Raw genomic sequence first — 14,010 nt, 5'->3', positions numbered from 1 at the left:
CACACCGCAGTTTTCTATAACCTCATCACGTAGATCATTCATACACCCACATCCCGAGCTCTCCGTTTTGTTTAGGTGTAGGACTCACGTCATCTAGCGGCCACATTCAGGACGCACAACGTTGATAAACTACCAAAAGTTTTGGAAATAGATGTTGGGTTCAAGCTTTGCTGGAGGTGTTTTTGTGTTAAATATTAAGATACATTATGATGTTGACAGAAATTCTGACTTGATGCTGTAGCCGTCCGTTTTGTTCTCAGAAAATAAAGAGAAAGAACCAACTATTCTCCAACCCAGTATCTCTGGCCGCTTACAACAACATCATGACTTGGATTCAGATTGAACCGTTACCGAATCCGTAAAATAAAAAAAATAAAACATTTTTATTATTCTTTTTTTTTTCTTCCGCGACGCAGGAAGACTGTTTTCCCTGGAAACCGTTTTCATCGTTCGCACTTCCGGGTGTAGCCTGCTCTGGATCTGGCAACATATATCGTCGCTGCAGCACCTCGGCTCGGCATCCCGGAGACTCACTAGTCCGTGATCAGCATCAGCCGAGGTTTAGATGTGTGTTAGATAGCTAGAAGCAACACACCGCTGGAATCAACCAAACCAGGACAGGACGCTGCTCAAACACACAACACGGAAGACCATTTCTTATCACTACTACACCTCTCTACGTCAACTGTTGCTTCTTTTCCCCACATTTTAAATGAATCTTGTAAGGTATGTGGTTTTGGGTTTTTATAATTTGCCCTAAATGTGTAGACATCGTGACGTCCGGTTAGTAGACGTTATATCAACGTGAATGTGTTGGTTTGATAAGCCGAACAGACACATATCGCCCAATAACCAGCTGTGATGTTGCTAACCTATTTGGGACACACTGTGACTGCTGCCCTATATTAGTTGGGTTTATGTAACGCAAGTATTTAGTACAATACGACAATAACAATAATGAGGGGGAAAACGGTTGGAATGGTTGAAGGTATGAGTTCTGTCTACGTCGCTTGGGAGATGATCTGTTTTACAGTAGAATAACGAATACCGATTATGGTCCTTATCGATAATACCGACCGGGAACCGAAAGGACCGCGCAGGGACGTACAACTTTTACTAATCTATTTAATGTAAATGTCCTTGTACAGGCTGCACTACCATGGCCAAGTTGTTTCCATGGTTTCTGATTTAAAGTAGTTATATCATCAAATGACAACATCAGACTGATGCATTTACACCAGTAGACTTTTACTAGTGTGTGTGTGTGGGCTTACCCCAGTTTTGTCAGTAAGCAGGGTGGTTGTGTACATCTGACTATTGGTGGATAGTTCAATCAATGTTAGCCTAGGGGTGTGTGTGTGTGTGTGTGTGTGTGTGTGTGTAAACGGTGAGAGGAGATGACAGGTAGTTGTATTGTTACTATCCTCGTGTACTACTACGCCACTTTGTCTTGAAGCAGACAGACAGACAGACCGGTCTGGACACACTGACTACAGACAGACAGGTCTGGACACACTGACTACAGACAGACAGGTCTGGACACACTGACTACAGACAGACAGGTCTGGACACACTGACTACAGACAGACAGGTCTGGACACACTGACTACAGACAGACAGGTCTGGACACACTGACTACAGACAGACAGGTCTGGACACACTGACTACAGACAGACAGGTCTGGACACACTGACTACAGACAGACAGGTCTGGACACACTGACTTCAGACAGACAGGTCTGGACACACTGACTTCAGACAGACAGGTCTGGACTCTGCTGGGCTTTGGCTCTGTGATCTGTTGGTCTGGCCTGGCCATGTGTGTGTGTGGCCTGGGGCTCAGATCATTAACAGACAGCTTGATAACCTAATTAACAGAACTGCCAGCTGTCTGTATATGGAGGGATGGTGGGGAGAGGGAGGGATGGATGAGGAGGGGGGATAGAGGGATGAGGGAGGGATAGAGGGGGGAGGAGGGGGGATTGAGGGGGGAGGGATGAGGGAGGGATGGTTGGTGGGGAGGGGTAGAGCTGGAAAGAGAGAGAGGTGGAAAGAGAGAGAGAGGGGGTAGAGATGGAAAGAGAGCGAGAGAGGGGTGGAAAGAGAGAGGAAGGAGGAAGTCCCTGTATTCAGGCCAGGTGCTGTGTGTTTAGAGACTAGAGGGACAACCTCGACTTACTTTATAGTGTTTAGAGCGACATCCTCTACCTACTTTATAGTATTTAGAGACTAGAGAGGGACAACCTCTACCTACTTTATAGTATTTAGAGACTAGAGAGGGACAACCTCTACCTACTTTATAGTATTTAGAGACTAGAGAGGGACAACCTCTACCTACTTTATAGTGTTTAGAGACTAGAGAGGGACAACCTCTACCTACTTTATAGTGTTTAGAGGGACAACCTCTACCTACTTTATAGTGTTTAGAGACTGGAGAGGGACAACCTCTACCTACTTTATAGTGTTTAGAGACTAGAGAGGGACAACCTCTACCTACTTTATAGTGTTTAGAGACTAGAGAGGGACAACCTCTACCTACTTTATAGTGTTTAGAGACTAGAGAGGGACAACCTCTACCTACTTTATAGTGTTTAGAGACTAGAGAGGGACAACCTCTACCTACTTTATAGTGTTTAGAGACTAGAGAGGGACAACCTCTACCTACTTTATAGTGTTTAGAGACTAGAGGGACAACCTCTACCTACTTTATATTGTTTAGAGACTGGAGAGGGACAACCTCTACCTACTTTATAGTGTTTAGAGACTAGAGGGACAACCTCTACCTACTTTATAGTGTTTAGAGGGACAACCTCTACCTACTTTATAGTGTTTAGAGACTGGAGAGGGACAACCTCTACCTACTTTATAGTGTTTAGAGACTAGAGGGACAACCTCTACCTACTTTATAGTGTTTAGAGACTAGAGAGGGACAACCTCTACCTACTTTATAGTGTTTAGAGACTAGAGAGGGACAACCTCTACCTACTTTATAGTGTTTAGAGACTAGAGGGACAACCTCTACCTACTTTATAGTGTTTAGAGACTAGAGACTAGAGGGACAACCTCTACCTACTTTATAGTGTTTAGAGACTAGAGGGACAACTTCTACCTACTTTATAGTGTTTAGAGGGACAACCTCTACCTACTTTATAGTGTTTAGAGACTAGAGAGGGACAACCTCTACCTACTTTATAGTGTTTAGAGACTAGAGGGACAACCTCTACCTACTTTATAGTGTTTAGAGGGACAACCTCTACCTACTTTATAGTGTTTAGAGGGACAACCTCTACCTACTTTATAGTGTTTAGAGGGACAACCTCTACCTACTTTATAGTGTTTAGAGGGACAACCTCTACCTACTTTATAGTGTTTAGAGACTAGAGGGACAACCTCTACCTACTTTATAGTGTTTAGAGACTAGAGGGACAACCTCTACCTACTTTATAGTGTTTAGAGGGACAACCTCTACCTACTTTATAGTGTTTAGAGACTAGAGAGGGACAACCTCTACCTACTTTATAGTGTTTAGAGACTAGAGAGGGACAACCTCTACCTACTTTATAGTGTTTAGAGACTAGAGAGGGACAACCTCTACCTACTTTATAGTGTTTAGAGAGAGGGACAACCTCTACCTACTTTATAGTGTTTAGAGGGACAACCTCTACCTACTTTATAGTGTTTAGAGACTAGAGGGACAACCTCTACCTACTTTATAGTGTTTAGAGGGACAACCTCTACCTACTTTATAGTGTTTAGAGACTAGAGGGACAACCTCTACCTACTTTATAGTGTTTAGAGACTAGAGGGACAACCTCTACCTACTTTATAGTGTTTAGAGACTAGAGGGACAACCTCTACCTACTTTATAGTGTTTAGAGGGACAACCTCTACCTACTTTATAGTGTTTAGAGACTGGAGAGGGACAACCTCTACCTACTTTATAGTGTTTAGAGGGACAACCTCTACCTACTTTATAGTGTTTAGAGACTAGAGAGGGACAACCTCTACCTACTTTATAGTGTTTAGAGACTAGAGGGACAACCTCTACCTACTTTATAGTGTTTAGAGACTAGAGGGACAACCTCTACCTACTTTATAGTGTTTAGAGACTAGAGGGACAACCTCTACCTACTTTATAGTGTTTAGAGACTAGAGAGGGACAACCTCTACCTACTTTATAGTGTTTAGAGACTAGAGAGGGACAACCTCTACCTACTTTATAGTGTTTAGAGACTAGAGGGACAACCTCTACCTACTTTATAGTGTTTAGAGACTAGAGAGGGACAACCTCTACCTACTTTATAGTGTTTAGAGACTAGAGAGGGACAACCTCTACCTACTTTATAGTGTTTAGAGACTAGAGAGGGACAACCTCTACCTACTTTATAGTGTTTAGAGACTAGAGAGGGACAACCTCTACCTACTTTATAGTGTTTAGAGACTAGAGAGGGACAACCTCTACCTACTTTATAGTGTTTAGAGACTAGAGAGGGACAACCTCTACCTACTTTATAGTGTTTAGAGACTAGAGGGACAACCTCTACCTACTTTATAGTGTTTAGAGGGACAACCTCGACCTACTTTATAGTGTTTAGAGACTAGAGAGGGACAACCTCTACCTACTTTATAGTGTTTAGAGACTAGAGGGACAACCTCTACCTACTTTATAGTGTTTAGAGACTAGAGGGACAACCTCTACCTACTTTATAGTGTTTAGAGACTAGAGGGACAACCTCTACCTACTTTATAGTGTTTAGAGGGACAACCTCTACCTACTTTATAGTGTTTAGAGACTAGAGGGACAACCTCTACCTACTTTATAGTGTTTAGAGGGACAACCTCTACCTACTTTATAGTGTTTAGAGACTAGAGGGACAACCTCTACCTACTTTATAGTGTTTAGAGACTAGAGGGACAACCTCTACCTACTTTATAGTGTTTAGAGACTAGAGGGACAACCTCTACCTACTTTATAGTGTTTAGAGGGACAACCTCTACCTACTTTATAGTGTTTAGAGACTGGAGAGGGACAACCTCTACCTACTTTATAGTGTTTAGAGGGACAACCTCTACCTACTTTATAGTGTTTAGAGGGACAACCTCTACCTACTTTATAGTGTTTAGAGACTAGAGAGGGACAACCTCTACCTACTTTATAGTGTTTAGAGACTAGAGGGACAACCTCTACCTACTTTATAGTGTTTAGAGGGACAACCTCTACCTACTTTATAGTGTTTAGAGGGACAACCTCTACCTACTTTATAGTGTTTAGAGACTAGAGAGGGACAACCTCTACCTACTTTATAGTGTTTAGAGACTAGAGGGACAACCTCTACCTACTTTATAGTGTTTAGAGACTAGAGGGACAACCTCTACCTACTTTATAGTGTTTAGAGAGTAGAGGGACAACCTCTACCTACTTTATAGTGTTTAGAGACTAGAGAGGGACAACCTCTACCTACTTTATAGTGTTTAGAGACTAGAGGGACAACCTCTACCTACTTTATAGTGTTTAGAGACTAGAGGGACAACCTCTACCTACTTTATAGTGTTTAGAGACTAGAGGGACAACCTCTACCTACTTTATAGTGTTTAGAGACTAGAGAGGGACAACCTCTACCTACTTTATAGTGTTTAGAGACTAGAGGGACAACCTCTACCTACTTTATAGTGTTTAGAGACTAGAGGGACAACCTCTACCTACTTTATAGTGTTTAGAGACTAGAGAGGGACAACCTCTACCTACTTTATAGTGTTTAGAGACTAGAGAGGGACAACCTCTACCTACTTTATAGTGTTTAGAGACTAGAGGGACAACCTCTACCTACTTTATAGTGTTTAGAGACTAGAGAGGGAAACCTCTACCTACTTTATAGTGTTTAGAGACTAGAGAGGGACAACCTCTACCTACTTTATAGTGTTTAGAGACTAGAGAGGGACAACCTCTACCTACTTTATAGTGTTTAGAGACTAGGGAGGGAAACCTCTACCTACTTTATAGTGTTTAGAGACTAGAGGGACAACCTCTACCTACTTTATAGTGTTTAGAGACTAGAGGGACAACCTCTACCTACTTTATAGTGTTTAGAGACTAGAGAGGGACAACCTCTACCTACTTTATAGTGTTTAGAGACTAGAGAGGGACAACCTCTACCTACTTTATAGTGTTTAGAGACTAGAGAGGGACAACCTCTACCTACTTTATAGTGTTTAGAGACTAGAGAGACAACCTCTACCTACTTTATAGTGTTTAGAGACTAGAGAGGGACAACCTCTACCTACTTTATAGTGTTTAGAGACTAGAGGGACAACCTCTACCTACTTTATAGTGTTTAGAGACTAGAGAGACAACCTCTACCTACTTTATAGTGTTTAGAGACTAGAGAGACAACCTCTACCTACTTTATAGTGTTTAGAGACTAGAGAGGGACAACCTCTACCTACTTTATAGTGTTTAGAGACTAGAGGGACAACCTCTACCTACTTTATAGTGTTTAGAGACTAGAGAGACAACCTCTACCTACTTTATAGTGTTTAGAGACTAGAGGGACAACCTCTACCTACTTTATAGTGTTTAGAGACTAGTTTATAGGGACGAGGGTGATGTTGCTCCTCTTCATGGTCTTGGGTCCGTTTTGCATTTTATCCACTAATGGTTAAGGTTAGGATTGGGAGAGGGGAAACTGATCCTATGTCTCTACCTAGGGGAAACTGATCCTATGTCTGTACCTAGGGAAACTGATCCTAGGTCTGTACCTAGGGGAAACTGATCCTAGGGGAAACTGATCCTAGGTCTGTACCTAGGGGAAACTGATCCTAGGTCTGTACCTAGGGGAAACTGATCCTAGGTCTGTACCTAGGGGAAACTGATCCTAGGTCTGTACCTAGGGGACACTGATCCTAGGTCTGTACCTAGGGGAAACTGATCCTAGGGGAACTGATCCTAGGTCTGTACCTAGGGGAAACTGATCCTAGGTCTGTACCTAGGGGACACTGATCCTAGGTCTGTACCTAGGGGACACTGATCCTAGGTCTGTACCTAGGGGACACTGATCCTAGGTCTGTACCTAGGGGAAACTTCACCCCAGAACACATTACAGAGACTTACTGGGCCAGGAGTCTGTGTGTGACAGACTGGGGTTGAACCCTGTGACTGTGTTATCCAGTTGAGTTAAAGCCCTGGGAGCTAATGCAACTCTTCGTGTGTGTGTGTGTGTGCGGTGGTGACAGTGACAGTAACTCTGTTCTTTCACAGGGACAGGAACACACACACACACCACCCCGCCTCTTTCTATGTGGCCCAGATATAACCGCTGACGTTACACACACACACACACACCGTGTCTACATGTCTTGTGTGTGTTCCTGTCTCCCACATCCTCTTTTCTTCAGGCTAATTTAATCACTGAGAAGAAAGGAGGGAGAGATGGATCTGGGAGTGAGGAGAAGGATGGGAGGAGACAGGGATGGAGGGAGAGATGGATCTGGGAGTGAGGAGAAGGATGGGAGGAGACAGGGATGGAGGGAGAGATGGATCTGGGAGTGAGGAGAAGGATGGGAGGAGAGATGGATCTGGGAGTGAGGAGAAGGATGGGAGGAGACAGGGATGGAGGGAGAGATGGATCTGGGAGTGAGGAGAAGGATGGGAGGAGACAGGGATGGAGGGAGAGATGGATCTGGGAGTGAGGGAGGAAGGAGCGGGATGGGGGAGGAGGACGGGAGTGGGAGGGTGGGGGGGGGCTGGGGGTGAGGAGAAGGATGGGAGGAGACAGGGATGGAGGGAGAGATGGATCTGGGAGTGAGAAGGATGGAAGGAGACAGGGATGGAGGGAGAGATGGATCTGGGAGTGAGGAGAAGGATGGGAGGAGACAGGGATGGAGGGAGAGATGGATCTGGGAGTGAGGAGAAGGATGGAGGGAGAGATGGATCTGGGAGTGAGGAGAAGGATGGGAGGAGACGGGGATGCAGGGAGAGATGGATCTGGGAGTGAGAAGGATGGAAGGAGACAGGGATGGAGGGAGAGATGGATCTGGGAGTGAGGAGAAGGATGGAGGGAGAGATGGATCCTGGGAGTGAGGAGAAGGATGGGAGGAGACGGGGATGGAGGGAGAGGAGAGAGAAGAGAAAAAGGGAGTTTTCAGTGACATAAAAAATTCCTTGCTCGGGGGTTTCCATGGCTACAGTGACATCACCACTCTACAGCTACTGTGTGTGTGTGTGTGTGTGTGTGTGTGTGTGTGTGTGTGTGTGTGTGTGTGTGTGTGTGTGTGTGTGTGTGTGTGTGTGTGTGTGTGTGTGTGTGTGTGTGTGTGTGTGTGTGTGTGACAGACGTCTTATTTCGGCCTCAGTCGATCCGTGGTTACTGGCAGTTGCCAGGCAACTGTAGTCATGGCAAAAAGCAGGTTTCTGAGAGAGAGAGAATCCAGAACTCTGAAAGAACATCTCTGATTGTTATCAATCAGACAAAACAAACAGACTGATGGAGGGAGATGGAGAGTAGAGGTCGACTGATTATGATTTTTCAACGCCGATACCGATTGTTGGAGGACCAAAAAAAGCTGTTTTTTATTTTTTTTATTTTTTTATTTGTAATAATGACAATTACAACAATACTGAATGAACACTTATTTTAACTTAATATAATATATCAATAAAATCAATTTAGCCTCAAATAAATAATGAAACATGTTCAATTTGGTTTAAATAATGCAAAAACAAAGTGTTGGAGAAGAAAGTAAAAGTGCAATATGTGCCATGTAAAAAAGCTAACGTTTAAGTTCCTTGCTCAGAACATGGGAACATATGAAAGCTGGTGGTTCCTTTTAACATGAGTCTTCAATATTCCCAGGTAAGAAGTTTTAGGTTGTAGTTATTATAGGAATTATAGGACTATTTCTCTCTATACCATTTGTATTTCATATGCCTTTGACTATTGGATGTTCTTATAGGCACTTTAGTATTGCCAGTGTAACAGTATAGCTTCCGTCCCTCTCCTCGCCCCTACCTGGGCTCGAACCAGGAACACATCAACAACAGCCACCCTCGAAGCAGCGTTACCCATGCAGAGCAAGGGGAACAACTACTCCAAGTCTCAGAGCGAGTAACGTTTGAAACGCTATTAGCGCACACCCGGCTAACTAGCTAGCCATTTCACATCGGTTACACCAGCCTAAGTCATAAACAGCGTAATGCATTGCGAAGGGCTGCTGGCAAACGCACGAAGGTGCTGTTTGAATGAATGCTTACGAGCCTGCTGCTGCCTACCATCGCTCAGTCAGACTGCTCTATCAAATCATAGACTTAATTATAACATAATAACACACAGAAATACGAGCCATAGGTCATTAATATGGTCGAATCCGGAAACTATAATCTCGAAAACAAAACGTTTTCCTGTCAGTGAAATACGAAAGTGTTCCGTATTTTATCTAACGGGTGGCATCCCTAAGTCTAAATATTCCTGTTACATTGCACAACCTTCAATGTTATGTCATAATTACGTAAAATTCTGGCAAATTAGTTTGCAACGAGCCAGGCGGCCCAAACTGTTGCATATACCCTGACTGCGTGCAATGAACGCAAAATTACACAATTTCACCTGGTTAATATTGCCTGCTAACCTGGATTTCTTTTAGCTAAATATGCAGGTTTAAAAATATATACTTCTGTGTATTGATTTTAAGAAAGGCATTGATGTTTATGGTTAGGTACAGTTGTGCAACGATTGTGCTATTTTCGCAAATGCGCTTTTGTTAAATCATCCCCTGTTTGGCGAAGTTGGCTGTCTTTGTTAGGAAGAAATAGTCTTCACAGTTCGCAACGAGCCAGGCGGCCCAAACTGCTGTATATACCCTGACTCTGTTTGCAAGAGGTGACACATTTTCCCTAGTTAAAAGAAATTCATGTTAGCAGGCAATATTAACTAAATATGCAGGTTTAAAAATATATACTTGTGTATTGATTTTAAGAAATGCATTGATGTTTATGGTTGGAGCAACGTGTACCTAAGCGATTATATGCAACGCAGGACAGGCTAGATGAACTAGTAATATCATCAACCATGTGTAGTTAACTAGTGATTATGATTGATTGATTGTATTTTATAAGATACGTTTAATTCCAGCTAGCAACTTACCTTGGCTTCTTACTGCATTCGCGTAACAGGCAGGCTCCTCGTGTAGTGCAATGTAAAGCAGGTGGTTAGAGCGTTGGACTACGTAAGGTTGTAAGATTGAATCCCCGAGCTGACAAGGTAAAAATCTGTCGTTCTGCCCCTGAACAAGGCAGTTAACTCACCGTTCCTAGGCCGTCATTGAAAATAAGAATGTGTTCTTATTAACTGACTTGCCTAGTTAAATAAAGGTCTGAAAAAAATTGTTATGAAAACTTGAAATCAGGCCTAATTAATCGGTCGACCTCTTGTGGAGAGAGAACAAACACAGACTGATGGAGGGAGGTGGAGAGAGAGAACAAACAGACTGATGGAGGGAGGTGGAGAGAGAGAACAAACAGACTGATGGAGGGAGGTAGAGAGAGAGAACAAACAGACTGATGGAGGGAGGTAGAGAGAGAGAGAAAATGAGGGGGGGAGAGAGGGGATGAATAGAGGGAGGGGGCAGTATCATTTAATAATATGTAGTCAGTGATGTTACTGTATGAACGAGGAGTAACATTTAATAACATGTAGTCAGTGATGTTACTGTATGAACGAGGAGTAACATTTAATAACATGTAGTCAGTGATGTTACTGTCAGAACGAGGAGTAACATTTAATAACATGTAGTCAGTGATGTTACTGTATGAATGAGGAGTAACATTTAATAACATGTAGTCAGTGATGTTACTGTATGAACGAGGAGTAACATTTAATAACATGTAGTCAGTGATGTTACTGTATGAACGAGGAGTAACATTTAATAACATGTAGTCAGTGATGTTACTGTATGAACGAGGAGTAACATTTAATAACATGTAGTCAGTGATGATACTGTATGAACGAGGAGTAACATTTAATAACATGTAGTCAGTGATGTTACTGTATGAACGAGGAGTAACATTTAATAACATGTAGTCAGTGATGTTACTGTATGAACGAGGAGTAACATTTAATAACATGTAGTCAGTGATGTTACTGTATGAATGAGGAGTAACATTTAATAACATGTAGTCAGTGATGTTACTGTATGAACGAGGAGTAACATTTAATAACATGTAGTCAGTGATGTTACTGTATGAACGAGGAGTAACATTTAATAACATGTAGTCAGTGATGTTACTGTATGAACGAGGAGTAACATTAATAACATGTAGTCAGTGATGTTACTGTATGAACGAGGAGTAACATTTAATGATATAGAATCAGTGATGTTACTGTATTGACGGCGTTGAGACCGTGTTTGAGTACAACGGTTGTTTCTTCCACGGTTGTAAATCTTGCTTTGAGCCACAGGCCATGTGTGTCCTAACCAAAAATACTTTTGGGGAAATGTACCAAGAGTTTCAAGACAAATTGGAATCTTTACAGGCTACTTACGGTTTGAAAGTGAATGTGATGTGGGAGCATGAGTGGACCGCACTCAAAAAGTCTGATCCTCATGTTCGAGCTTTCCTTTCCAGCTTTGACACACCAGAACCCTTGGAACCACGACAGGCCTTGTATGGAGGCCGTACCAATGCTTTGACTTTGCAGTATGTAGCGCAACCCGACGAGACAATGGGATATGTAGATTTTACAATCTTTTATCCTCATGTAATGAGTCCCTCATGCTATCCTATGGGGCATCCTGAAATTATTCACCGTGACTTTGACTTACCCCAAAACAATTTTGGTCTGATCAAAGCAACTGTCTACCCTCCTAGGGGTTTGTTTATACCAGTATTGCCTTACAAGGGACCTCAAGGAAAACTTTTCTTTCCCCTATGTCACACCTGCAGTGAAAACAACAACCAGGAAAAGCCTTGTGATCACTCAGATCAGGAAAGAGCCCTGACAGGTGTAAGGGTCACAGTTGAATTCTCTAAGGCTCTAGAGAAGGGGTATCGCATGGCCAAAATCTTTGAAGTGTGGAACTTTTCCAGCAAATCAGACACTCTTTTTAAAGAGTACATCAAGACCTTCTTGAGATGCAAGCAAATGGCTTCAGGCTATCCTTCATCGGTCACAGATCAAGAGCGCAAAGACAAGTACATTCGAGACTATCACGACGAGAAGGCTTACTTCTTGACCCTGACAGAATAGAGGTCAACAAAACCAAACGAAATGTGTCGAAATTGTACTTAAACTCTCTTTGGGGGAAGCTTTCGCAGAGATGCAATATGCTAACAACGTCGATCATTAAAGAACCCGAAGAATTTTTGGAATTTGGTTTTTCAGACCAATACGAAATTTCACATTTTTCATTCTTGAGGCAAGACATTGCCCTGGTGCAATGGAGAAGGGGCCATGCTAATCTTCTCTGTATCGATCCAATTTTAGTATATGTGCTGCCAAAGCAAGCACAATACAAACCTAAGAGAGGCCCTCATATATAGAACACAACCCCTCTGATGGTTCTGGTCATGGTTGGGGTCAAACAGGGTTCAAACTGACATTCAGACTCTCAAAAACCACCCCTAGAATATTGCTGTGATGTTTCAACTTTATTTGTAGAACTTGAAATAGAATCGACTTTTGATTTTTTTTAACGAGTGAACTCAGATGGTGACCATATCACAGAATGGTCCTCCTGTGGGCCCAAAAGCTATGCTTTTAGGACTGAAGACAATCACGTGCTGTTGAAAGCCAAAGGCGTGACTCAAAACTACGAAAATGCCCCGCGTGTAAACTTGTAATCAATCACACGCTTGGTCGAGGGGTTCATAAACGATCGGAATAGTGACTTGGAGATTTTTAGCTCCTAAAAAAAAAAAAATAATAGTTAGGGATAAAAAGGGCTTCCATCTAAGGAATGCCCCACTTACTAAAATATTTAAGGTAGTCTATGACAAGAGACTGCTTTTATCTGACGGGACCACATTGCCCTTTGGCTACTGACTTATGCTACAAGCCCCAGTGTGTCTTAAAGCTTAAGATATAATGGCTGCTGTAGAAGGTTTTGACCCCCGGTTGCAACTACCAATTTCGGCCTTAATCGCAGGCCCCTCCAACAGTGGTAAAACTTGTTTTGTAAAAAGTATTTTAGAGAATTCTGAACATGTGTTATCTCAGAAGCCTGACAATATTGTGTGGTGTTATTCGTGTTATCAGCCTTTGTATGATGAACTGTTGAAGAAAATAAAAATCAAGTGTGTTGAAGGAATACCTGAATCCCTGTCTGATTATGAACTTTTACCTCCTCATAAAAACAATCTGCTGGTTTTGGACGATATGCTATTTGCAGGTAGCGAACATCCTGAAATTGCACGAGCTTTTACCCAATATACTCATCATAGAAACCTGTCCATGCTTTACTTGGTGCAGAATGTGTTTCACCAAGGTAAAAATAGCCATAACATTAGTTTGAACGCCAATTACATGGTTTTGTTCAAAAACCCTAGAAACAAACTACAAATTAACACTCTAGCTCAGCAGATGTACCCGGGAAGGAAATCCTACTTTATGGAGAGCTATGAGGACGCTACCAAAGCGCCATTTTCTTATTTAATCGTGGATTTAAAAGCAAATACTCCAGAACACAGCCTTCCCTGTGGCTCAGTTGGTAGAGCATGGTGTGTGCAACGCCAGGGTTGTGGGTTCGATTCCCACGGGGGGCCAGTACAAAAAAAAAATGCATGAAATGAAAATGAAATGTATGTATTCACTACTGTAAGTCGCTCTGGATAAGAGCGTCTGCTAAATTACTATAATGTAAATGTAAACGTAAACACCTGAGGCTCCGAACCGGCCTGTTCCCGTGGGAGTGGCCGGCTGCGTACATTCCTAAAAAGTAACCGCTATGTCTCTGCATTTTAAAAGAAACCTGCCCCTCTTGAGAAGCCTAGTTGGGGCTACAGCTAAAGAACGGAAGGCCA

At 42.6% G+C, this 14,010-nt stretch overlaps 1 protein-coding gene and 1 pseudogene across 1 annotated transcript in view; one reads left to right on the top strand and one right to left on the bottom strand.

The window, feature by feature from the left end:
• Positions 1-116: 116 nt before the first annotated feature.
• LOC106591432 (monocyte to macrophage differentiation factor 2) overlaps positions 117-14,010 on the top strand; it is a 35,858-nt gene continuing 21,964 nt past the window's right edge. The window contains exon 1 of the mRNA XM_045711296.2: positions 117-726. Within this exon, the coding sequence (XP_045567252.1) occupies positions 713-726 (14 nt within the window). The 5' untranslated portion in view covers positions 117-712. The remainder of the gene's footprint in view (positions 727-14,010) is intronic.
• On the bottom strand, positions 12,436-12,499 carry LOC123740247 (uncharacterized; annotated as a pseudogene).

The sequence above is a fragment of the Salmo salar genome, chromosome 02 (assembly GCF_965601325.2).
Source record: "Salmo salar chromosome 02, fSalSal1, whole genome shotgun sequence".
Classification (NCBI taxonomy): Eukaryota; Metazoa; Chordata; class Actinopteri; order Salmoniformes; family Salmonidae; genus Salmo; species Salmo salar.
This window is presented reverse-complemented; position numbering and strand designations above follow the sequence as displayed.